Raw genomic sequence first — 26,483 nt, forward strand, 5'->3', positions numbered from 1 at the left:
CAACATTCTGCCGGCCCGTTTATGTTGGATAAGTGAGACTCTACTGTATTATTATTAAAAGCTAATCAAGGTGAGCTCTGTCTTGGGCTCGTCCATGAGTTCACGGAGTCAGAAGCAACTGAACGAATAAACAACAATCACGGTGCCCAATTATTACATTTACACCTGCCTCAAGCAGGCAAGAGCTCTTTCTTCCACCCTGGACTTTCCACAGATATATAAACACTCTCGCCTAGTTTCCAACAGACCTCACAACCTCTGAGGATGCCACAGATGCAGGCGAAACATCAGGAGAAAATGCTTCTGGAACATGGTCATACGGAAAACTCACAGCAGCCCACCGACTACTTTTCCTTCGCGAGTAACCACGTGACGCCATAGACGCTCTACACTATTGGTCCACGGCGTGGGAAATTCTATAAGCGCGCTCGGATTGGCCGGTTGAGGGGGAAAGAACGCACGGTGCCGATTGGGCGATGACTCGGCGTCGGAGGGACGCATTATTGGGTAAACCCCCTCCGGCAGAGGCGAGGGCGCGGATTGGTGGCGTCTTCCTAGCGTGGGCCGGCTCCTGAGCGCGGATTGGCCAGAGCCAGGCGAAGGGGCGGGCGCGCGGGCATGGCGTGGTGACTTGGGCCGCGCCGAGGCCGCTCTCGCCCTTTCTGTCGCAGTCAGGAGCGGGCGGGTGACGGTGCCTCCTCCTCATCTCCCTCGTCGTCGTCCTCGCCCTCCTCACGGCGACGATGATGAAGGGCGCGCTGGCCAGCCCCGTGGCCGCCGCCGGCCCACCCGCCGCCATGCAGGAGGCCTTCGGCTGCGCCGTCGCCAACCGCTTCCACCAGCTCCTCGACGACGAGTCCGACCCCTTCGACATCCTGCGCGAGGCCGAGCGGCGCAAGCAGCAGCAGCAGGGCAAGAAGCGCGAGGAGGCCGCGGCTCCGGGAAGGAAGGCCGGCCCCGGAGCAGCGCCTCCCGCCAACGCCGCCAACGCAGCCAAGAGGGAGTCCCAGAAGGAACGCAAGGCCGCAGCCCTGCAGCCGGAGAGCCCTCCCGCGCCCGGTAGGAAGCCACAGGGGCGCATGTACGCACTGGAATTAATGCAGTTTGACGCCGCGGCCACTTGCTATGGAATCCTGGGAACTCTGCTTTGGCAGAGAAGGCCAAAGGCCTGGTAAAAAGTTCCACACCATTGAGCCCATAGCATTGAGCCGCGGAAGTTGAGGTGGTGTCAAAGTGCATTAATGCTTTGATATAGATCAGGTCTGGGCCAACTTGGGCCATCCGGGTGTTTTGGACTTCAACTCCCAGCATTCCTAACAGCCTCAGGCCCTTTCCTTTTCTCCCTCAGCCGCTTAAGGGTTAAGAAATGCTGGGAGTTGAAGTCCAAACCACCTGGAGGGCCCAAGTTGGCCCAGGCCTGATCTATACTGCAGAATGAATGCGGTTTGAAACCACTTTCACTACCATGCTTCAATGGGAGCAGGGACTTTACTGGTTTTGGCTTTCTCTGCCAAAGTGTGCTGGTGCCTCACCAAATTAGAACTCCACAGCATTGAGCAATGGCAGTCCAAGTGATGCTAAGCCATATTCATTCTACAGTATTCGAATAAATCAGCTCTGATCAGTCTACCTCCAAATCTCTCCATGTTGGTGATGCACTTTTTAGTCATGCGTCCTTTCGCGACACGGTAGTTCGGTATTTCCATTTTACTGGCAAACCAACCCCTTGTAAGAATTTCATACAATATGTAATATCTATCTATATTAATATATGTTTCATGTAATCTCGATAAAAGAGGCTTGGAATTTTCGATAGCTGCTCCACGTGGTTTATCACAAACTTCATTGTCAACAGATTTTTTTTGTTTCAATTTTTGAGGTAATTACTACAACTCAATCAATAAATCGTACAAATTATTAAGGCTATAACAGTATTTACGCTTGAACAACATTAGCCTTTGTTTGTTGGGCAGAGTATTTTTTTATGTGACTAGTGACTTCAAGTGACACTAGTGCAGGCATGAGCAAACTTCAGCCCTCCAGGAGTTTTGGGCTTTAACTCCCACAATTCCTAACAGCCTACCGGCTGTTAGGAATTGTAGGAGTTAAAGTCCAAAACTCCTGGAGGGCTGAAGTTTGCCCATGCCTGCACTAGTGTGTCCCAACACACTGGGCCCTTCCACACAGCCCCATATCCCAGAAGACCAAGGCAGGAAATTCCACATTATCTGCTTTGAACTGGAATATATGATGGTGTGGACTCAGATAATGCAGTTCAAAGCAGATATTGTGGGAACAGTTTGGAAAGCTCTGGTGTGTACACACCCCAAACTGACTCATCCTTTCTGATCCCTTTCCTGCCCTCCAATAGCATCTAGATATGTTGTGGCATAGCAGGAAAAGTGGGGTGCAGAGAGGACACTCCCTCCTCACCTCATGATGTTTGACAGGTCAAAAACTAGAATTACGTCTCAGAACAATTGCATAGCCCACAAGTTTGGTTTTTTTTTTCTTGTTGTTTAAACCTGTTTCTGGGATGATTTGGGATGCTGATTCAGAAAATTGCAATTGGATAGAACACAGCAGCTATACTTTGTTAGATATGATTACAGTGGAGTCTCGCTTATCCAAGCTAAACGGGCAGGCAGAAACATGGATAAGCGAATATCTTGGATAATAAGGAGGGATTAAGGAAAAGCCTATTAAACATCAAATTAGGTTATGATTTTACTAATTAAGCACCAAAACATGTTTTACAACAAATTTGACAGAAAGAGCAGTTCAATACGCAGTAATGTTATGTTGTAATTACTGTATTTATGAATTTAGCACCAAAATATCATGACATATTGAAAACATTGACTACAAAAATGGCTTGGATAATCCAGAAACTTGGATAAGCAAGGCTTGGATAAGTGAGACTACTGTATCGTGGTTTTCTATGAGTGAGCAGATGGCGATGGGTAGATGGCTTATGTTCTATTATAGATATGGGCAAACTTGGACCCTCCAGGTGTTTTGGACTTCAACTCCCACAATTCCTAACAGCCTACCGGCCTACCAAAACACCTGGAGGGTCCAGGTTTGCCCATGACTATTCTATTATCTCAAAAACTGGAGCTGAGAGGAGGAACTGGTTGCCATTTTTGGAATCAGCGGGTTAAATATACCCAGAAGAGGAAATATGCTTGGGGTGGGAAGAGAGGGAAGGAGGCCGCATTTCGGACTGGAGAGAGGCAGGGTGCTGCGTTTACATGGGCCTCTGCCCTTTGAGTTCACCTTTGACACTACTGTCACTGCCCTATGGTATCCTTGGAGTTGTGTTTTTAGAAGGTCTTTGGTGTCTTTGGGGTGGAATCGACGCGGCTTTTACACCGCTATAGCTGCTATGGTTTCAGTGCTGTGGAATGCTGGGAGTTGCAGTTTCGCTTGGTCTTTGAGCCTTCTCTGCTAAAGAATGCAAAGGTTAACTCTCAGGATCGAATTGCATTCATGGGACAGTGTGGCTGCACCATGCGTGGAGTTCGGGGGCCTTGCTTGCGCGGGCGGGGGCAGTGGCGGAAGAATCCCGCGCCTCGTGCTCCCCGTGGGGCCCCTCCCTTCCCCTAGTGCTGGGCTTCCGGCTGCGCCTGCGCAGAGAGGCGCGATTGTGGCGTCTGCGGGGGAGTTTCCTCCTCACCTCCCAGCCCAGGGCACGCCTCCAGATGCACACATTTTAAGCCCCAGGCCTCAGTGGCGTGGAGTCATGGGAGTTGTCATTTGTGTCTTCTCTGCCAAAGAGTGCTACAGCCTCAGCAAACTACAACTACCATGCATCCATAGCATTGAGTTACAACAGTTAGGGTGTTGTAACTCAATGCTATGCGGCTGAGAGGGAAACGGAAGGGGCCTGAGGCTGTTAGGAATTGTGGGAGTTGAAGTCCAAAACACCTGGAGGGCCAAAATTTGCCCTTGCCTGAGCTATAGGGACATATTACATCTCGAGACTTCCAGTAATAGTAAGCCTGATATGCTACACAAATGATATAGCAATATAATAATAACACTGTGTAGAACACTATTTTTGTTCCTGGATTATACATTTCATTTCGTAATTGGTTCTAACATAAAAGCATGCAAAAAGTTTATTAAACTGCCAAAACTTTGTTTTTGTGTGTGGAACATCCTGTTATAGCACATGTTGCTATTGTTTTTCAAAGTCTCAACCAATTCAGTTTAGGCCCCTTCCTCACTGCCATACAAAATCCAGTTTATCTGCATTAAACTGGATTATATGGCAGTGTAGACTCATATAATCCAGTTCAAAGTAGACAATGTAGATTATATGGCAGTGTAGGAAAAAGAAATTTCTGGAGTATAACAACTACTTTCAAAGTCATTAAGGTAAAGGTTTCCCCTGACATTAAGTCCAGTCATGTCTGACTCTGGGGGTTGGTGCTCATCTCCATTTCTAAGCCGAAGAGCTGGCGTTGTCCGTAGACACCTCCAAGGTCATGTGGCCGGCATGACTGCATGGAGTGCCGTTACCTTCCCGCCGGAGCGGCACCTATTGATCTACTTACATTTGCATGTTTTCGAACTGCTAGGTTGGCAGGAGCTGGAGCTAACAGCGGGCACTCAAGCCGCTCCCGGGATTTGAACCTGGGACCATTCGGTCTGCAAGTTTAGCAGCTCAGCGCTTTCGCCACTGCACAGTTAAACAGGAAATAACACTTGCAAATCAGGAACAAAAAAGTTTTCAAATTTTGCTGCATAGTGTAATAAAAGGGACTATCTGAGGCAGATGTAGCTCATTGAGATACAGTTCTACAAGCCTTGACATTTAATATAGTGCTTTTGGTTACTGTCAACGTTGCAGTGACTAATTACACGATTTTACTTATTTCGTGTCAAAAGCATTACATTAAAAACTAAGGTTAGAACTGATAAAATAAACGGACAACAAGCAGCTAAATAGTTTTAGACCAAAAACGGGCAACAGCGACTGCATTTTCTGTAGCTTTAAACAGTCCTTTCTTGTGCATGAGGCAGGGCAGATGCTGAGTTGTTTGTTCTGCTTCATAGTCGCACAAGGTGGAAGATTCTTCTATGTAGTGCCATTTTGCCAGGTTGCCTTTTGTTCTGCCAACTCCACTTCTGCGACTGTTCGGGGACTTCCAAGTTGCCCATTCTTGGTTTGCCCCTGGAGGAAGACCCAGATAACCCAGATTTCAAGATAACCAAGATAAAGAAGCAGATCTTAGTGAAATGATTGGGGAAGTTGTGCCCCTCTAGACTATATGTATTTCTCATCAACCTAAGCAGCAGTGTCCATTAGGAGGGATTGTCGAAGCTGCAGTCTGGGAAAATTTGAGGGTGAATTCCCCATCCTTGACTTATTGGAACCGTTTGATAGTCCCATTGTATTATAGTGAAAATGTAACAGCAGTATTAAGTTTCTTGATAAATTTTATGCTGCAGATGTAAGGGAAGAACTGCTGAGTGAATCCTGTTGTTAATATTGGTGCTATGAAGATAACTTGCATAAAGCTTCTCGCCTGGGATTTACTTCCTTCTAACACCGCTGTTGTCTTACTGATACTTTTATCTTCCTTTGTTATTGATGGTTAATCCACATAAACAAGTTCTGTGCAGAATGCTTGAGTATGCATGCAGTGCTAAATTCATTGTGAAATGCTGCTACTGCCTTTTCCCATACTTTTTTGTATTGTTACAGAATGTACTTACAGACTCATGTCTGTACAATGCATCCTCTTGTTTTTACACAAGCGCTCACAAGCTAGAAGTTGAATTCATTATCACTTCTACTGCTTGAACTGCCTAACTATTTCAAGTGCAGATTAATTTACTAGATGTTTCTATGCCTGAGGTTATCTTAGGTTTTTCCAACTTAATGTTATGCTACTGTCAGTAGTACATATCAACAGTGGTTCGACAATAGTTTTCAAAGTAGTTCTATTTTATGATTGGCATCTTCTTGGATGTTACTACATTTGGTTCTCCATATTCCTGGGGTTAGGCATGCAGGGTCCCCATGAAAGTGGAAAAATGTGTGTGTGTGTGTGTGTGTGTGTTTTTTTTTTTTTTTTTAAAAAAAACACTTTTTTCCTGAGATAATTTCTGCTAGATGTTGATTATGGAGTTGCATTGGAGGAGTTGAAGATTCCATATGAATCAAATAATTAATAATTTCAGTGGCCAAGACATATTTTGGTGCCTCAAATGTTAACCCTGTTTCTGGGTATATTAGACCTGCTGATTCTGAAACTGGCACCAATTTTCACCTGTCAGTTCTAGTTTTTGAGATGCAGATGCCACTTACCAGTCTTCTTCTTCTTGCCCATAAGAAATCATGATAACCGTATCTAAGAAACTAGAGCTTGTGCAGTCTATCCCAATGCAGTTTTCTAAATTAGCGCCCCAAATAACCCCAGGAAAAGGCCTAAAAACCAAGACACCAAGAAAAAAAACTTTTGTTTTTCTATGTTAATCCACAAAAGTTAACACTATAAATGTGGCGGTCTGCTTGCACGTTCTCTCCTGCGTCCACAACTGTATAAATATGCTTTACATCTAAGGCTTTAATTTCATCCTGTATTGCATCTGTAGACTTTAATCTACAACTCACATTGAAGCAAAAATAATTTTATCTTTAAAGTGCTGTTGTATTCCATTTTATCTCCCTTTCCTTTCCTATGCATTGAAACAAGTTTACAAAATGACAGAAACAATGAATTGTCATATTCTCTTACCTCTTTTACAAATGAATTAATATTAGGTTTTCCTCTCACAACAACAGAAAGCATGTAAGACCTTTTGGCAGCTGCCAGACAATAATGCTGCTGTTTTCACAGTTGGTTGGTTGACTTTCTGCCCATTATCTCTATGGGCAAATCTAGGGATTTGTCAGCTGTGTACAGTTCTGATTCTGCCAGATTGTAACAGCATGTAAACAGCATTCAGAAAAGATTGGAAAAATACAATGGCTCTTGTACATATATTTCAGTTAGGAACAATACTCTATCTTATTATTCTGTTATAATATTCATTAGAATATATAAATTTTACATGTGCTCAGACAGCGTAGAGATGCTACATTTGTTGTAACTGGTCCTGAAAAGGTGCCTATGCACACGATGGCAGAAGTTTCCCCTGTTTTAAAGAATAAATATAACTGCTTTAACATTCTAATATTGGCCAATCTTCTATTCCCCCCCCCCCCCCCCCCCAGTGAAATCTCATTGATGAGTAAGTGTGATGAAAATTCAGAGGTCTCTTTTTGATAAATGTCCCTTACCTATACACACGTGAGTTCAGTATGGATATTTTTGCCTATTTCTACTCTCTTGTTTGTGATCAAAATTTCTATCACTTGCTCAGAGTAGCAATTAACTTGATTCGCATAGACTTCTTTTTCAGTTATTGTGATGTTTGATTTAGCAGCAAGAAACCCATCAGCTATTTGTCTTTAAAGAGCATTATCAGTGATATGGAAAAATTGGGCCTTCTAAATGTATGTTGGTTTAACTATTTTGCTATGCTTCTCCATACATGCATGAACTTCATAACACGCAAAGAACTCCCACTTACAGAAATAAAATTATTTTAATGGAATAAACTGAAAATGTTCTCTTGGCACTCCATAGTCCAGAAGCGAGCTCCAAAAAGAGGAGAACAGCAGGGATGGAATGAAAGCAGAGGTACAGATGTAAAGCAGGATAAAGCGGAATGGAAACCCTTCAGGGAATACCGTCCTCATGATACTGAAAGACAAGCAGAGTTAACACTTGAAAGGTAAGTGCTGCTATTGAGCATGTATAGTAGCCCATTGAAGTATTTTAAGTTTATTGTACAGGCTGCCATTTAGTTAGCAAGTTGGTTAGATGTTTCCAGGAGATAGTCAGCAGACCCTCCATAGTGGCCAGCAAACTTGGTTCAAATGGCTTCCTTCCTTCCTTCTTTCCTTCATATTTGTAATATGAGTGGCATTTTCCTTTCTGCTGTTGCTGCCTCCTTCGATGTAATGCATCAAAAAGTTTGTTGAAATGTTGGGCTACCATTTATAGAATATTTCCCTTGGAATGGGATCAAGGAAATCTAAATCACTTCCATTTCTGGAGATAACAGTAACAGAATAATGTTTAAGTATTACTCATTGTAACGAAACAGTTAGTTTTGATTTGGTGTTTGCACATTTTCAGGAAAAAGTATTAGGCGCATGAGATTAAAATGTAGTTAAACTACCCAATATAGTCATGTATAAGTCTTGAAATTATAGCTTAAAAAATCAACTCAAAACCTGGGTTGACTTACTTACAGGTCAGTGGGAGTGCTGTATTATACATTAAATCTTACCAAAAAAATTATCTCCTTCTGTGAGTAGAATAGCAAAAGGCAAGAGTTTAGTCCATCTCAGAGGAATCTAAAACAACAACGGCCCCCTCTACACTTTGTGCCGTGGTGCTGCTTCTGGCCTTTTTGAATGCCTGGCTCCAGAACCTGCCCTCCATTTATACATGAGGTCAAGTCATTTATAAATATATACGGTAGCTGTTACATATCATGATGGTATTTCTAGTGTATCAGCTTGAAGGTGATCTTTCTATAAGCAGAAACAAGCTAAAACTAAAGCACATTCTCATTTAGGCCAGTGGACCGATTTGATCGGGAAAGGCCAATGCGAGGTCGTGGCGGAGGAAGAGGTGGAATGCGAGGCAGAGGAAGAGGTGGTGGAATGAATAGGACTTTCAATGGCTTTGATCAAAGAGGGAAACGGGAATTTGACCGGCAGAGTGGAAGCGATAAAACGTAAGTGCTCTGTATTTGCTCTTTCTATCTTCATATGTATCTTAATAAATAGTGTCTTAATAAATGGCACATAGATGTATCTTAAAAATAACACCTTTTCATGGATAATTGTGGTACAAAGTTTAACACACACATTCAACTGAATTTTGTATAGCAAGTAAAATACCTTGATTTCCATAATGAAGAAAACTAACACAGTTACTGTTTCTGTCTCTAGCGGTGTCCGAGGAGAAGAGAAACGGGGTGGAAGTGGACCTCGTAACTGGGGAACAGTTAAGGATGATCTGAGGTATGATTATGTGTTTTAGAGAGTGTCCTGGCTTGTAATTTTGTTAATCTGATGTGCTGCTTGTCCTCACCTCAGCACCTTGCATAGCTATGAGCCTGTTGTTGTTGCATGCCTTTAACTTGCTTCTGACATGTGGCAACCCAGTCCTAGGTTTTCTAGGCATAATTAGTTCAGAGAGGTTTTGCCATGCCTTCCTCTGACTTTGAGTGTGTGTGACCTGCCCTAGATTACCCAGTGGGTTTCTTGACCAAGTAAGGATTTGAATCCTGGTCTTCCAGTGTCTTAGTCCAAAACTGCATTTACTACTCCAAGCTGTAGCCCACTCTGTTTCCATGTATGCCCAGCATGGAAACTTGTTGAGAGAGAAAACAGGGAAGAAAAAAAAAGGTAGTAGTCCTATCCACTACTAAAATGGCCCAATTTTTGCATCCTCCTTGTTCCAAGCTTAAGGTGGTCTGCACTAAAGACCAGAGAACTATCTACTTACAGGCTGGACTTGTTTCAGTAACCATTGCAGAAGAAATCTTCCACAGAGATCCAGCACAAATTAGGTTCTTCAGTTCTGACTGAATCTTGGTTTAAGATTGAAAAAGGTGAGCGAGAAACTAGCTTTTGTAGACATGTAAGCACCATTGTCCTTTACATAAGATTTATGGGAAATAAACACGTTATTTTAAATTTAATTAAAGATCCCTTGTGAAGATGGGACATTGCTTAGTGGTAGAGCTCATATCTCCCATATCTGAGGCTCTAAGATTAATTCTCAGAGAGGTGAACTTCAAAGACCTCTGCCAATACCCTACAGAGGGACTGGCTGTCCTTTAAATCTTTATTAGACAATGTGTTGTCGAAGGCTTTCATGGCCGGAATTACAGGGTTGTTGTATGTCTTTCGGGCTGTTGTGAGGATGCCTGCCATAGATGTGGGTGAAACGTCAGGAGAGAATACTTCTGGAATATGGCCACACAGCCCGAAAGACATACAACAACCCTTTATTAGACAGTTAAAAATATTTTGTTATAAATGTATTTTAATTCATAATGAAAGGCAAGAATTTGTGTATGCCCTGTCCTGGGAAGCTGAAATTATTAGTGTGTCCTCAGAAGCTTTACTTCTTGCACTGTTGGTCAAAGAAATGTGCCAAATTGAAACCAGTGAAAGTATCTGAATGGTTATAGTGACACATGCTGCAGGCTTTGTGCTGAAAAGAGAACACAAGGGGTCAGAATATAAAAAGGTATTTTAGGGTTTCATTAACAAGTTTTTAGGGCATCAGTTAACTTATTGTGTAATAGTTTTTCTGCCATTCAGCAGATAAATGCAGTGTGTGAGCTGTAGAGCTAATCCTTTGAGCCACACACTAATTATGGTCTTTATTCTGAGCAGCCCATACAGGTTAAGCTGCATGTTATGGTATTTGGTTTTTAGTACCTTTGCTGAATGGATATATTAATATTTTACAGTGAGCTGGAACAGACTGCTCCTATGGAAGAGACTGCTGAGACAGAAGAGAACCCAGCAGCACCTGAGGGAGAGGCTCCAACCAAGTATGTGCTTGTTTTGCATAGTTTGCTGTTTTTGTTCCTTAAGTCACTATTAGAAAACCTATGCAGGTTAGATCTGGGTGCCTTAACTATCTGAAAACAGAAAAATAGCATTAATCCTCGTGTGCATGGTTGCATTGCTACAAAAGATTCCACTCTTTGACTTACACTCTGATCCCAAGGAGAGGCTTAAACCACTGAGATGCCAAGCTGTGGTTTTCACAGTTCATCTACATTAATATATCAGGCCAACTCAACATGTGATGCATGCTGCCAAGCAACTTGCAAACAACAACCCCATTTCTTCAGTTCTTGCTAAACAATGAAAATGCTTTACTTAGCATATTACGCTTGACTTTGTGAGTCATTAATTGTACAGGCCTTATAGGAAGTTTGGGAAACCTTTGAAGCTGTGCCAGAGCTTTTGATTTAATCCTTTCTCTGGGGGCTGCACAAAAGCTTTTGGGCTGTTCTGATAATTGATTACATAGAATCCTAATTGCTGCTGTGTGCCCCTTTATTGTTTGTGAGGACTACCCATTATATATTTGTGTTGGGCAAATTTGTACTAAACTGGGGCCTCCCTTTATGCTGTGAGTCTACACTCATTTAGTGGTTTGGATATTATATGACATGATACAAGGTCATACCATGTAATATATAAAACTGGAGTGCAACAAATTACATTTCTGTCTTCGTATGGCGGACCATTCAGGCAAGCTGCTGGAATGACTTCTTTGGAGGCTTGATTATACAGTAGCAGTTACTGTGCATACTTTCTTATCTAGCTTCTGGTTTTTGAAGTTGTATGCCTCTCCTTGGCAGGTGGAATTTAGAACCTGATTTGCCTGTTTTGAAGCGTTTAGGCACACAGAACACAGCACACAACTGCCTCCAGTGGGTAGAATGCATTTACCTATCTTAGAGATTGCTCATCTTCACCTAAGTGGCTTGAGTCTAAGTCATATCTTAAATCATCTGAATCTTGCTGTGTTTTGCCTATTTCTACAGGACAGGGCAGTCCTATTACTCATGTTTTCAGTGGCACATCTTGAAGAGGCATTTGAAACTGTGACTGGGGGCTCTTCCACACATCCATATAACCCAGAATATTAAGGCAGAACAATCCCACATCATTTGTTTTGAACTGGGTTATCTGAGTCCACAATGCCATATATTCTAGTTCAAATCAGAAAAAGCGGGATTTTATTCAGCTGTGTGGAAGGAGCTTGAGGGGCATATTGAATGTTCCATAGGCTGGAGAGAGCTTTTCCTGAGTTGTATGCATGAATGGGAAAAGGTTAATTTTTACCTAAAAGCTTCAACTATTATAAAACACAAATATGGTGGCTCTCTAATGACATCCGATAATCAACATATGTGAAATCCTTAAAGCTAAACTTAGAGATCATATCAAATCTATTTTGAATTTTCTCCCAAGTTTTGGGAGATGTCCTCTTCTTGGGAAGAGTCTGTTCATATTTACTCAGGGCATTTCTTCCTATTGTATGTGTGTATGTGCTTTAATCATTGCTGGCCCCACCACCGTTCCCCTCTGTATATTCATTGTTTTGTATTGCCTTAATTTCCCCAACTTTGGCCACAGATTTTATTGTTTATTCATTTGAGTACATTGAAGTCACACCTTCTTTCTATCATGGCATAGGCTGTGATACTATACAACAGCCTACACTTCATAATTTTGTGACCTTGTAGCTACATTGCCGAAACACAGTGGAACCCTCTTAGTAAATTGCAAAGATGTGCAATCCAGATGCTGGCAGAGTGGTCCAGTATGCACCAGGCACTTCTGATACAGATTGGCTGCTCCATACTGTGGGTTTAGAAGAGTGCTTAAGAAAAGGAACAGTGAGAATCCCAGTAGAAAATTGCCTTGCCCTTTTTATTTGCATGTTTAAAATTGCCTTTGATAATTTTATCAATGTTGAGTCGACAACATTGCTCTCCCAGTTTACATGGTGTGTTTGGCAATTAAATTATTGCGATGACCCTGAGATATATGCATTCTCTTCCATCCTAACACTCTGCCAGCTTCCTGAATATATCTTTCTGAAAGACATATATAGTTATTAGAAAGCATCAGGGTAATTGTGACTATTTAGTAAAACCTAGATTTGTGACAAAAATAGCTACATATGAGGCAGGCAAGTTAGTATTTTTGTACTTGTACTTCTTTGCAAGGCAGGGAAATATCTTAACAGACATATTTCTTCATCTTGCTTGCATTTAATACTCAAAATATAATAAGGTTGGGGAAGATCATGCCTGTTGGGTTTGCTAGGACAAAACTGGCCAGCGGGTTGCAATGTGTAGAAACTAGAGACCCTGTAGCTGAAAATGTGCTGCTTTTGTAGTGTTTGGAAGAACACATCTCATATTTATCTGTGAGTTATGCTGCAGGGTGAGATGAGTTGTGGATTCAGAACAGGCTCCTTAAACCGAGTCCTTCTGGGTGTTACAAACTACAATACTTACCAGTTTCAGCCAGCATTGTCAGTGATCTGGGATACTGGGAGTTTTTCTTCAAAACATTTGGAGGCACTAAGGAGCAGAAGCCTGCTCTTTAGCTTCATAATAAAAATCATGTTTTGAGAACCACAAGCTTGAGCACGCTGAAAACACCAGGAAAGTAGTATATATGACCAGAACTGGTAAAATCAAATCCTGGAAACAAATTTCCAAATAATATTTTCTTCCTAGTAAGTACATAGGAATCAGATAACAAAACTGAAGTGGGCACAGCCAGCTGGTTGTCTGGCTAGAACTCCAATCAGAGGCTCTCCTTGCTGTAATATATTACTGAAGACCCCACTTGTGCAAAACTTTATCTCCTATAATAATAGTAATAATAATAATAATAATAATAATAATAAACAAAGTTTATTTATAACCCTCCTTATCTTCCCTGGGGAGAACTCAGGGCAGTTTCCAAACAAAGTGGCAAACATTCAATGCCATAACAAAACAGAACAAGAAACAAGCCAAATCAAACAATAAGTAAAACAACATCGCTTATAATAATATATTGCTTAGAAAAGGCGAACAGCCACTTTTAGCACTTTGTACAAACCCAGATCACTACCTTCGATGAAATTGCTCCCTACCTTTCCCTTCATGGCATTTCACAGCCTAATGGTTTTTATTTTACAACTATAAACCCTTAGAATTGCTGAAGGAGAGCCAGTGGAAGAAGTAGCTCAAGAGATGACCTTGGATGAATGGAAAAATCTCCAGGAACAAAGCCGACCAAAGCCTGAATTCAACATCCGGAAGCCTGAAACCACTGTTCCTTCCAAAGCAGTGGTGATTCACAAGTCAAAATATAGAGATGATGTAAGCATTTGCTTAGAATTTAGAAGGGTTTTCTTACAAGCCTGTGTTTTTATTTCTGACTTCTTAATAATGAAACATATCTAAGGATAATTCGAAGAGTTTGGTAAACATTACTAGAACCTTTAGCTCACCCTAATGAACAGTTTAAGTACTTTAAAAAAGAAAAAGAGATACAGCAGCATAGGATTGTTTTTCCTTTCTCAGTTGACAACCATGCAGAAGCATTTTTGCTTCTGTTCAGTACCAGTGGAAAAATATATTGCATTTTATGTTCTAGTTTGTAGTCTCATACTAATATCAAGCTTCTCCATTCCCTTTGAAGACAACATAAAAGGTTACACTTTAGCTTCATTGCATATAGCTGAGCTTGAAATACTTGCAGCTGTTGGTACACAGGGTCACAGAGTCAAGGATTGTGCACATAAAAACTATTGGAATAAGACCAACCCTCTGACAGCGACTTGCATATCAAAACTCTTTCATTTCATTTGACAGCCCTATGTACTGACCCAAAGTGAATTGAGGAAAGTTTTATGCCTTCTAATTTGGGAAATAAACAAGGAACTGCAGGTGACACAGTTCCACCTTGTATTAGATACTGCCCATTGAGTTAAGTTAGCTTTGGTTCTTTGGCTGAATACACTAGAAATCCTAACAGTAGCTGTGTTCTACTTCTTTCCCATCCAGCACTCCCTCAGTGTGTGAAGGGCTCATTGGGTTGCTTTCCCCCCCCCCCCCCCCCAGAAAAAAAAGAAAATGCTTAGGGAGGTATATGAAGTGGTCACATCATCTTCATTGCAGCACATTGCAGGCATTTAATTTAGTTTCTGAAGCACTGTTCCACCATTTACATTTGCATTTTTGGTAGCTTATTATTGCTTCAGTGCCTACAACTTTGCTGATGGGCATGGCTATAGATAAGATGCTGGCTATTGTATTAACCATTTGTAAGAGAACTTAGTGTGACAATACTAGTTTTCATCTTTGATCTTAGTGAATGTGTCTGTGCTGCTTTCCCCACCATTCATTGAGGTGAGATCAGGTAGGACATACAAAAGAAAATACTTGACATTGTTTCCAAAAGGTACCAAATCCAAAAAAAAAATTGTAAAGTGAGTTATAAGTGGCAGCACATTGTTGGCGAGGACTGGAATATTATGTACAGATCAAAACTATCAAAATGTATCAAATCACTTTGGTATAGGGCTTGGTAAAATGGCATTTTATAGCAAAAGAAAGTATATCCACAGCATGTTTTTTTTATTCCTGTAAAATTTGTTCAGATGGATTTCTAATATTTTGGAAACAAGCTCCATGCTTCAGTCACAGGATTTGGCTTGTTTGCCAGGACCCAGTTTTGGATGGCTGGTATCGGGAGCATCATCCCTCCTACAGTGTCTCCTGTCCCTTCCATCAATAGCTTTCTCTGTTTGAAATCTTCCCGTTATGCTATTTTAATCCATTAGAAGGGGAGTAGGGCAGGGAGAAAACTGTAATCAACAGTCTTCAGGTTTGACAAAGGAATTTTCCACTGTCTTACTTGCCTTTGCAGAGAATTGGATGGAATTCTGTGGGAGCTTTGAACATAAGGTCAGATTTCTGGGTTGGATTCTAGCTGTTTCCCTGGTAGATTTGTATCCCATTTGGGTAGGATATGGAGCACAATGTTTTCTGTAGTTAAAAGTCCTTGGCAAGAGAGGTCTGCCTAGCATACACCATTGTTTTTTTTACCCCACAGACATATTTTTACCTTGAGTTTTGGACTGCTGTGTCATTTGGGTGATTGCATCTATTAACTTCTACTGTTTGTAATAATTTCATTTTAATATGGATTTACATTGCATTGGTAATATCTTCGTACCTCATTTTGAATTCTTGAAGAAAAATACATAAATATAATTATGTCATAACAATAAACATGGTACTTAGGTTAGTAAATAGAACCCCATCATGACAATTCTTGAATTATATTTGCATTTCAGAAGAAAAACATTATTTTCACTATCATAATAGTGAGGACTGGATGCCAGAGGCATATAGATAAGCCTGCTGGTAGCACCTAAAGTTTCCCATTTTAAAATTCACTTCACAAGTCCCAGTTACTATAAAAAGCCAACTGAGTACATGAATTCAAGCTGAATCCATATTATGCTTGAAATGCTGCTGTAATCAGTACAGAAACACAATATACACATGAGGATTAAATAGATTTTTACACAGAAATTAATTTCTAAATTGTACAAGCAGTGTCACAGTACCTGGATAAATTTATTTGGAAGTGTTTTGGTTGTAAAGGAAGAAAAGTGTATAAACATTTCAGAATCATTAAGAGGTGTTTTCTTAACTTAGTTAATGGTAGAATGGCTTGCTGTAATCGGCCTTCCCTAACTGCCTTTCTCATGATATTTTGGAATGCTAGTTCCATAAGCACTCACCAGTACCCATTTTGGCTGGGTAGTCTGGATTAGATTCTGTTAGTGGGGAAAACTGATGTACATGTGTGTTAAGATGTTGGTGTTGACAATGTTGATATGCTTCAGAATAGTTTCTTTATTACCAAGCAGTCTGAAAGAATACTTAAGAGGACTTCTTTAAAAAAGCACACACCTTAAAAACACTTTTCCTGATCTCAGGGATTTCTTCCAAATCCAGTTCTTCTGTCATTTGTGTTATGATGCATGGTGAGGTGGGACAAGAACTCTTTGCAGGAATGTTTAGGCAGTAGAATTCTGTTTTCTAGCACTTAGGGTGCTTTGTTTTTAGGATCTTCTTCCTTATGTCTTTCCTTTGTTGTCAGCAATCACAGTTCCTTATGGATTTCTATTTAACTGAATTTTACACACACATTGTAGACCTGTTCGGCTGAGAAGTGGGTTGAAGCATCTCTCGCACTGACCATAACAGACTCATTTCATGTTCTCTTTCCACAGCTTCTATTGAGCCTTTAGTGTTCTTTATGGCAATTTTTAAACAGGCCAAATGGTGGGCTTAATATAAACATTTTCTATTCTAGGTAAAGGAGGACTTCGAGGATGATTCTCACTTTTTCCGAAAATCAGCAAATGACATCACTTCTCAGCTGGACATTAACTTTGGGAGCCTGCCTCGTCCTGGGCGTGGAGCCAGAGGGGCACGAGGAGGCCGCGGACGCGTCCGTAGAGTTGAGGATTCAGGATCCAGGCCAGAAGTGATGGTAATTCTGTACTAATTACAGTCTTGGTGCCTGCTGTTGCTATTATTCCTTTATGTAATGCCATTATTGTACATTGCACTTTACAAGTAAAAGAACAACAAAGCACTTCCCTACCCTCAAGCTTACTGTCTAATTAAGACACCAAAGGATAAGGGAGTGACATTAAGTTCAGCAGAAATTTAATTTTCCTTGTCCCTTCGTGGCCAGGACAGTAGCAGTTGAAATAGAAGAGGGGCTTTTAATCTGCTTCTGGTCCTAAGCATGATGGAACTGTGACTGTTTTCTCTTCCTCTGAGGCTGGGACAGCAGCAGTTGGGATGGAGGAAGGGTCTTTCAATACTTTACATGTGTAGTTGAAGCAACATCAGCCATTCACAACAGACTGATACTGGTGGAACACTAAAGTTCTCCAACTTTTAAAAAACCTGAAGTAGACAAATGATCCAAACAGTGCAATCTGTGGCAATTGAATACTGAGTTTAGTGTGTATCTAGATGTAAGTAATGGGCTATTATTGAAACAGGAACCATCTACACCACAGTATTTCATGGCAAGTTCCACTTGGTCTCCTTTAAATCCTGCATTCCAGTGAATACAGAATAAGTGCAGTTTGAATAGTTAAAAAGTGGTAAAGCAAATATTGTAGTTTTCCCATATTGTCAAGCACAAGAAAAGAGATATTCCCAACAAGAGAGAAATTTTGTTCCTGTGGTCCTAGTCCTCAATCACCACTTGCTTAATTTAACGTAAAGAGTGCATCTCTTTAATTCTGTAGGAATTATATTTAGGGGAATGTATGACATGTGCTGTTAGTGGAAGAACAAGCAGTTTGTGAGGCTAAATTCAGAAGGAACAGATGCAGTTATTCTACTAGTATCATGTCCTTGATTCAGGAAGTTCTGAGATAGGTTTTGAATTTTAGTCTCGCAGCTTGTGGGGTGAAGTAGGCTAAGAGAATGACTCACGTGAAGAATATCTAAATGATCTTCAGGGGCTGAATCTGGGGAGTTGGTGTCCTTGATTCAAATCCAGTGTTCAGTGAACAAGTTTCTGGATTCTTAAAGGTTCAACCTCAATGGTCGGCACATGTGCAGGTAGGATATCTTGTGCATGACATTTCAAAAATGGGAGTTTCCTGATAGAGCTAAGATGGCCAGCTTGTATGCATCCCCAGCCCAATTGCTCCAACAGTACAATTGTTCCTCCATGAAACCTCCATAGAAGAGGGTAAGGGGCATTTTTCAATGAAAAAAGACATAGGTTGGATTTTATAGCAACCTCTGTGGTGAATTGTTGATAGGCTTGAGTTTAGTAGAGTTAATGTGGACATGGACAAACCTAGTTAGGTGTATCTTATTATCACAGTACACAACTAGGTATTGCCCTGCAAAAAAAACTGGTGTAATCTCTTTCCCCTTAGATGAGCATCTCTGCTCCAAATCCTGATGACCCTGAGGATTTTCCTGCTCTAGCTTGAAAAAACACAACAAAACCTTCAAAAACAGCTGTGAAGATACCAGCTCTACGTTGCTGTGGAAGAAAATGACCAAACTCTACAGAGCAAAATGACTTTTGTGTGTGAATTTTGCACTTCTATTGTGTTAAGAACCTAGACATATCCAGTGGGCTAGGAGGCAAGGTCCAGTACCACTTGTTTTTGGATTAGCTGTGTGAAGGCTTATGGTATCATACATGAGGGATTTCAAATAAAGGTTCGAGATGATGGTGTCACAGGTACGGAAGACTGACTCTTTGTCCATGGCGTTACACTTGTAAGATACACGAGAATATCTGTACTGGGGGCTTTATAGCCAGAATCCATAGACACTTAATAGTCGTGTTCCTGAAATGTACCTTTGCCATACTCAGCAACTTGCACAATTTTCAGGGGTTGGCAAATAAAAAGCAATACAAAATATGCTTAATGTTTGGGTTCTAAGGTAATATTTTCAGTTTTTCTTTAAAAAAAATAGCTTGACACTGGAGATTGCAAATGTTAAGATATTTAATTGCAAAATTACTTTCCTATTTGAAATCGGGTATATGCCCAGAAAGGTTTATGCACTTCAGCAAGACCATAAACAAATGGTGCTTTCTCTGTTCTTTTTTTAAAGGATTTAATCTCCATGTTGTATCAATCTGCACTTTCCTGGATTACAGTTGCCATTATATTAGCCAGTATCAAATTACTTTACAAGTTCTTGTGAAAAACTGCACTAGAAGTTGTAGAAAAGGCAATGCATACAAAAATGTGTTTCCTTAGCAGCTTTACCATACTGAAAGGCTTTCTAGACACGTTTGTTGTTTATTCGTTCAGTCTCTTCCAACTCTTCGTGACCTCATGGACCAGCCCACGCCAGAGCTTCCTGTCGGCTGTGCTGCCCCCAGTTCCTTCAAGGTCAAGCCAGTCACTTCAAGATACTGTCCATGTAATAATACTCTTGTAGGAGAGCCGTGGTCAAACAATACATTTTATTTGTATACATTTTACAAGTTAATTAATCAAATCACACTGATTTAATGAGAAATACATACTATCAAATTAAACTTTCAAGATAGTATCAAGTTTACCCTTAAAATATATTTAGCAAAATAAATTTTCCTGACTTTTTTAAATATTACAATTTTTCTTTCAAAAAGCTGAACAGTATTGATTACACTATACTATGAACAGATGGTCTGTACAGGAGTTTACAAAGCAGTAGATACAAAACTACAGGACAATATTGGGATTTAAAAGCAATCACCCTGAAAAAGCTTTTCCCTTGTCTTTGAACGGTTATAGCTGTCTGTAGTAAAACAGACTAATGCCAAGAACAATTTAACTAACTATGAAAGTTCAGAAGGTTGTACAGTTGTGCTACCCAACCAGTATAGTCTTGAAATAATTTCTTCGGTACATAGTGTGCATGTCAAGAGACCAACTAGAAACCTAAGCTAAAAAAAATCTGTATTTGGAAAGAACAACATAACCTGCTTAATTTACACGCCTGCGCAGAATTATTGGATATTAGACAACTGGGAAACCTGCAATAGTTTTTAATTTAATGTCAAGCTTATATGTGTTCTATGAGACATTAAACATTGGTCCAGAAATTTCAAAAGTCCCTTGAAGTGCATGTGGAAATCCCACCAGAAACTTAAAGCCCTCATTGTGGACATGTACAGTGGTTGCTACACTAGCTTGGTTAGGTTTGATGAAAGTTCCAGATCATAGACCCAGCGAGGTGTAGTGGTTTAAACAATGGACGTCAATTCTAGAGATCTGGGCTTGAGTCCGAATTTGGCTATGAACACCCCCCCCCCCTCTAGAATTCTTGGACAAGTCAAGCTCTTCCCCTCAGAAGAAACCAATGGAAAATCTAGCTAAGAAACCATGTGATAAGTTTGCCTTAGGGTTGTTGTAGGTCAGAAATGACTTGAAGGCTCACAATATCTTTTCAAAACATGTACGTCAGGTTGCTCTTCAGATCTGATTTTACAAAGCAGCAATTGTGAATTGTTATGAAGGAATTACCTTTTTATGATCTTCAAGGGAAATCCTTAAGTAAATATGAAAAGGGGGGTCATTTTTTGTTAAATGGGCTACTTCAAAGGTACCTACTGCTTTTTCCTATGGCTTTTGTAAGTATACTCTTGAGCTCTAAACAAAATCCCATAAAATGTGCCAGTGAAATTCAGTCCATCTGGCCTTCTAATTGTAGTAATGGCTGAATACAGCTAATGCATAGCTAGATTCTTGAGATGGGGCTTTGTAAAAAGAGATGGTAGTATAAAAGGGTATGGTAATAACTGTTGAAAAATTTTGGGTCCTGGTACAAGTATTAATTTACCTAATTCACTTGGTGTTATTTCCATTTACACTAAAGCAAATATCAAAATACAGGAACTTGTGTCTAAACCAGTTTTATCACAACAGACTGAAAATTTAGCCTCATTGACATATAAACTTATTTATTTCATAGCTTCCCCACATTTAACAAAACTAAAAATAACAAAGAGCTGATTTCTTTTTGTTGGAATATTGTTGAGTAGGAAATGAACCTGAGTAGCTGAGAGCATAACATACAACCGTTATTTAAAATGATATCCATTTTTTAAAACCCAAGCATGCTGATACTTCATTCAGTGTCCATAATTATTAGAGAAGGCGCAAATGCAAACAGTGCCAACAAAGAAGAAAAATAAGACAAGTGCAAAGAAGCCAGAATGGATGTCCAAAGAACTTCTAACTGAGCTAAAGCTCAAAAGTGACATGCACAAGAAGTGGAAAAGGGGAGAAATCATCAAAGAAGAATTCAAACGTACAGCCAACACCTGTAGGGAAAAGGTTCGCAAGGCTAAAGCGCAAAATGAGCTCAGGCTTGCCAGGGACATAAAAAACAACCAAAAAAAGGCTTTTTTGCTTACGTTGGTAGAAAAAGGAAGAAGAAGGAGGCGATAGGGCCTCTGCAAGGAGAAGATGGGGCGATGGCGACGGGGGATAGGGAAAAGGCAGAACTGCTTAATGCCGTCTTTGCCTCGGTCTTCTCACAAAAAGAAAGCCATCTTCAACCTCAGCAACATGGAATGGACGAAGGATTGGGGGAAATCCAACCCCAAATAGGGAAACAAGTTGTCCAGGAACACCTGGCCACTCTAAACGAATTCAAGTCCCCAGGGCCAGATCAGCTACATCCAAGAGTACTTAAGGAACTAGCGGAAGTTATTTCAGAACCACTAGCAATTATCTTCGAGAGTTCTTGGAGAACAGGAGAAGTCCCAGCAGATTGGAGGAGGGCGAATGTGGTCCCTATCTTCAAGAAGGGAAAAAAGAACGACCCAAACAATTACCGTCCGGTCAGCCTCACATCGATACCAGGCAAGATTCTGGAAAAGATCATTACGGAAGTGGTCTGCGAACACTTAGAAACAAATGCGGTCATTGCTAATAGTCAACACGGATTTACCAAAAACAAGTCATGCCAGACTAATGTGATCTCTTTTTTCGATAGAGTTACGAGTTGGGTCGATACAGGGAATGCTGTGGATGTAGCGTACCTGGATTTCAGTAAGGCATTCGACAAAGTCCCCCACGATCTTCTGGCAAACAAACTAGTAAAATGTGGACTAGACAAAACTACGGTTAGGTGGATCTGTAATTGGCTAAGTGAACGAACTCAAAGGGTGCTCACCAATGCGTCGTCTTCATCATGGAAAGAAGTGACAAGTGGAGTGCCGCAGGGCTCTGTCCTGGGCCCGGTTCTGTTCAACATCTTTATTGACGACTTAGACGAAGGATTAGAAGGCACGATCATCAAGTTTGCAGACGACACCAAACTAGGAGGGATAGCTAACACTCCAGAAGACAGGAGCAGAATTCAAAACGATCTTGACAGACTAGAGAGATGGGCCGAAACTAACAAAATGAAGTTCAACAGGGACAAATGCAAGATACTTCACTTCAGCAGAAAAAATGGAAATCAAAGATACAGAATGGGGGATGCCTGGCTTGACAGCAGTGTGTGCGAAAAAGGCCTTGGAGTCCTCGTGGACAACAAGTGAAACATGAGCCAACAATGTGATGCAGCAGCTAAAAAAGCCAACGGGATTCTGGCCTGTATCAATAGGGGTATAGCGTCTAGATCCAGGGAAGTCATGCTCCCCCTCTATTCTGCCTTGGTCAGACCACACCTGGAATACTGTGTCCAATTTTGGGCACCGCAGTTGAAGGGAGATGTTGACAAGCTGGAAAGCGTCCAGAGGAGGGCGACTAAAATGATTAAGGGTCTGGAGAACAAGCCCTATGAGGAGCGGCTAAAAAAGCTGGGCATGTTTAGCCTGCAGAAGAGAAGGCTGAGAGGAGACATGATCGCCATGTACAAATACGTGAAGGGAAGTCATAGGGAGGAGGGAGCAAGTTTGTTTTCTGCAGGCCTGCAGACTAGGACACGGAACAATGGCTTCAAACTACAGGAAAGAAAGGAGATTCCACCTGAACATCAGGAAGAACTTCCTCACTGTGAGGGCTGTTCGACAGTGGAACTCTCTCCCCCGGGCCGTGGTGGAGGCTCCTTCTTTGGAGGCTTTTAAGCAGAGGCTGGATGGCCATCTGTCGGGGGTGCTTTGAATGCGATTTCCTGCTTCTTAGCAGGGGGTTGGACTGGATGGCCCATGAGGTCTCTTCCAACTCTACTATTCTATGATTCTATGAGAACTCTGGAAATCAGAGGCCAGAGTTGATTTATGAAAGTAATTTGAAATTTAGATTATATTTGACTACTCAACAACAATGTGTGGTCAATGAGTAAAAATCCAAAAGGCAGTATTTGGGGGGGGGGGGGGGGGGATACACTGATCCTAAGGACAGCATTTCAGGATATATATTATGTTCAAATTGTGTCCGAGAAGATGGTCTTATCTAAACACTGGACCAGTTGCCATTCCCCAATATACACAGATGTGTGACACCCATAGTTCACATGTTTGATGCGGAAATTGTATCTTCAGTGTACATGTATTGTACTCCAGCATTGAAACAAGGTCTAATAATGGAACAGGAGCATAACAAGTTTCATGAACAAAAAAATGACTAAATCTGCAATTCCTAGAAGTTTGTCAACATTTTCCTGAAGAGTAAATAAGGATAATGAATTCCATGCAAGCTAAGTTAGAAAGCAACTGGATTTCCATTGCCAATCCTTTCAAACAGGTGCCTATAAGCATCAAACACAGCAGTTAATCCCTTAATGAAGATGTATGTATTTTTCTCCTTTTTTATCTTGTAAATCGCCTAGAGCATCGTGGATGGAGGGCGATTAATAAGTAATTAAATGATGATGATGATGATGATGATGATGATGAAGATGCAACTTTGAGATTGTAATTCTGCTTCAGACCTTTTGTGGCATAGCAAGCTTTTTAGCAAGTTTTAATTATGGCAGTATGTTACAAGGTGACAATAACATGGTTCAAATCTGCTTCACTCTTATGGTTTATGAAGTCGCAACAAAGTGAAGAGGAGGAATGTGTTTTGTAGCAGAGGCCAGTGACTTACAGTGTTTAATTAAAATGTGAATTACTTTCAATAAATAGGAAATTAGCTATGTTAAAAACATCTGATAATAGTATTTTAGGGGGTGTTCTGGAACTATAGCTTTGTAGAAGTAATCTTTATCTTAAGCTCTGCCTGCAGAGTGTTCCAGGAGGACTGTCCAATACTTCACGTTTCTTTAAAACATAAAGGGATTTGCTCCATGATTGTGTTGGTCCATAAGAACTGTCATGGAATTAGTTGGAAGAGTGGCCATCCAGTCCAACTCCAGTGCCATGAATGAAAACACAAAGTACTGAGGACTAGTTAGCATGGCTAAAGCCAGAGGTCTGGTTAAAAGCCTAAAGATAATCTTCTCAAGTGAATAATTCAGTGTCTGTAGTACTTTCTGGCAACTCCAGCATTTCTCTTTGGAGAAAAATACTGAACAGTACTGTACTACCGTAAGGGTGAACAAAGCAACAAACATAGCTGTAATAGTACTGCTTCAGTTACTAATGACCAAATTATTACAGTCTGGTAATAATTTCTCTTTACTCTTTTAAATCACAAATGGTAATTTTAGCACCCCATAGTGCTTTTTCCAGATTTCACTACAATTTTCCAGATATTCCTGTTACTTCTCTATGAATTAGAATAGACCAAAAGCTTTTACAAATCAGAAACTAGGAATGAAAAAGGGTTACTACAGCAATGCCAAGCCATAGTTCAATAGGAACCCCAGTTCAGGTGTAATCCCATTTCTGTAAGGAAGGCAGTTTTTTTGGCCAGGACCTTCTCTGAGGTGATACTTGGCAACAGAACGGGCAAATGTATGTTCCATCTTTCATCAAGTTACATTAGGAAGAACTTCCTCACTGTGAGAGCTGTTCAGCAGTGGAACTCTCTACCCCAGAGTGTGGTGGAGGCTCCTTTGGAGGCTTTTAAACAGAGGCTAGATGACCATCTGTCGGGGGGGGTGCTTTGAATGTGATTTTCCTGCTTCTTGGCAGGGGGTTGGGCTGGATGGCCCACGAGGTCTTTTCCAACTCTATGATTCTAAGTCTTAAAAAAAATGTTTTAGTGGAGCGTTGCCCACTGCCATTTATGAGGCACTCTATACATACGTGCATGTGCTTGCACGTATGCACCCAGAAACATTCATTAAAAAGGCTTACTTTTGCTGCATTTTATCCAATTATTTACAATTGCTGAAGGTTTGCACTCATTTCTCTACCCATACACTAGTACCCGCACAAGAAAATCTCTTACAAATGTGACATGAAAATACAACGCACATAGGTATTTTTGTTAATTTAAAGTAACACTTTAGACCAGAGCTTTCCAAACTGTGTGTGCAACACATTTGTGTCAATTGCAGTGTGTGTAGGAGTGTCACACGAACTTAACGAGAAACCTGAGTCTAGATGCAATAACCAATAAATCATATATTTTTTACAAATGAAAAATTTTCATGAGATATAGTGTGCCCCCATACATTTTGTAAGCAGAATTTATGTATGTGTCCATACCTCTTACAAGGAGTTGGGGGTTTCACCTCCAGTTTGATAGTAAAACTGAATTACTGTGTCATGAAATGATGCATGTCTAAAAAGTATGTTGCCAACATGTCATGTTTGGGGAGCTCTGCTTTAGACAATGGTGAATTGGCAAAAACAAGAAAACAAAACGATGGGAGTAAAGCACTCTTTGGTGAATTTAGAAGTCAGTTGCAGATGATAAAAATGACTTTAAAAATCAGGACATACAATTTAAGGAATTATGTTTCAATGAACAAAAATGAGACATATCTTCCCAATTCTTCCCCCTCCTCCATTTTATGAGAAGCTATGCTGCGATAGAAAGCCTTAAATGATTAAATAGCAAACCTGTTCACCTCGGGTTCCCATAAATGTCGCAGAGGGCAGAGAGAGTTGATTGCCATCACATTTCATACATTAGCATCAGACAAAAAGAAAGCTCTCTTGGTAAGAAATGCGTTATTTAGACTCAAAGCTAAAATTTACAGGCCATTATCACATTTACATCTGCAAGTGCTTCCAGAATATGGTCATAGCTTTGGGTCTTTGCACAAACTTCTCTAAACTTCGAAGAATTGCAGCTAAAAGTTAAAATAGACCACTTTTTTTAAAAAAAAATTGTCAGTTCGATTTTTTTTAATTGACAGCAATGTCCTTTTGTTCCTCTACGTCTTCTTCAGTTCCGATTGTTCAACGCAGCACAGTTCTTGTTCTTGGAATAGGAGCACTGCTGAAATGGAAC

General features: G+C 40.7%; 2 protein-coding genes across 13 annotated transcripts in view; one reads left to right on the forward strand and one right to left on the reverse strand.

Moving 5' to 3' along the window:
• Window positions 1–607: 607 nt before the first annotated feature.
• On the forward strand, window positions 608–18,925 carry habp4 (hyaluronan binding protein 4). Its single transcript, XM_008103210.3, has 8 exons — window positions 608–1,059; window positions 7,647–7,794; window positions 8,647–8,808; window positions 9,026–9,097; window positions 10,561–10,644; window positions 13,827–13,995; window positions 17,009–17,188; window positions 18,609–18,925. Exons 1-8 carry the CDS (start codon window positions 744–746, stop codon window positions 18,663–18,665), a joined length of 1,188 nt encoding a protein of 395 aa, XP_008101417.1. The 5' UTR covers window positions 608–743; the 3' UTR covers window positions 18,666–18,925.
• Window positions 18,926–19,646: 721 nt separating this feature from the next.
• The window catches only part of cdc14b (cell division cycle 14B), a 72,163-nt gene continuing 65,326 nt past the window's right edge, over window positions 19,647–26,483 (reverse strand). For 7 of the 12 annotated variants that reach the window (XR_010003436.1, XR_010003434.1, XR_505584.3 and 4 more), the window contains one exon: window positions 19,647–26,471. Coding sequence is in view for 6 of the 12 variants with exons in the window: in XM_008103202.3 (XP_008101409.2) it covers window positions 26,432–26,471 (40 nt within the window). In the remaining 6 variants the exon portion in view is untranslated. The remainder of the gene's footprint in view (window positions 26,472–26,483) is intronic. The other 5 variants (XR_010003435.1, XM_008103203.3, XM_008103201.3 and 2 more) reach the window with 2 other exon arrangements.

This window comes from Anolis carolinensis, chromosome 2, assembly GCF_035594765.1.
Source record: "Anolis carolinensis isolate JA03-04 chromosome 2, rAnoCar3.1.pri, whole genome shotgun sequence".
NCBI lineage: Eukaryota > Metazoa > Chordata > Lepidosauria > Squamata > Dactyloidae > Anolis > Anolis carolinensis.

Coding starts and splice junctions, on each gene's coding strand:
- habp4 (XM_008103210.3), top strand. CDS start 744: ATGATGAAGGGCGCGCTGGCCAGCCCCGTGGCCGCCGCCGGCCCACCC. Junction 7,795..8,646: donor GCAGAGTTAACACTTGAAAG/GTAAGTGCTGCT, acceptor ATTCTCATTTAG/GCCAGTGGACCGATTTGATC. Junction 10,645..13,826: donor GAGGGAGAGGCTCCAACCAA/GTATGTGCTTGT, acceptor ATAAACCCTTAG/AATTGCTGAAGGAGAGCCAG.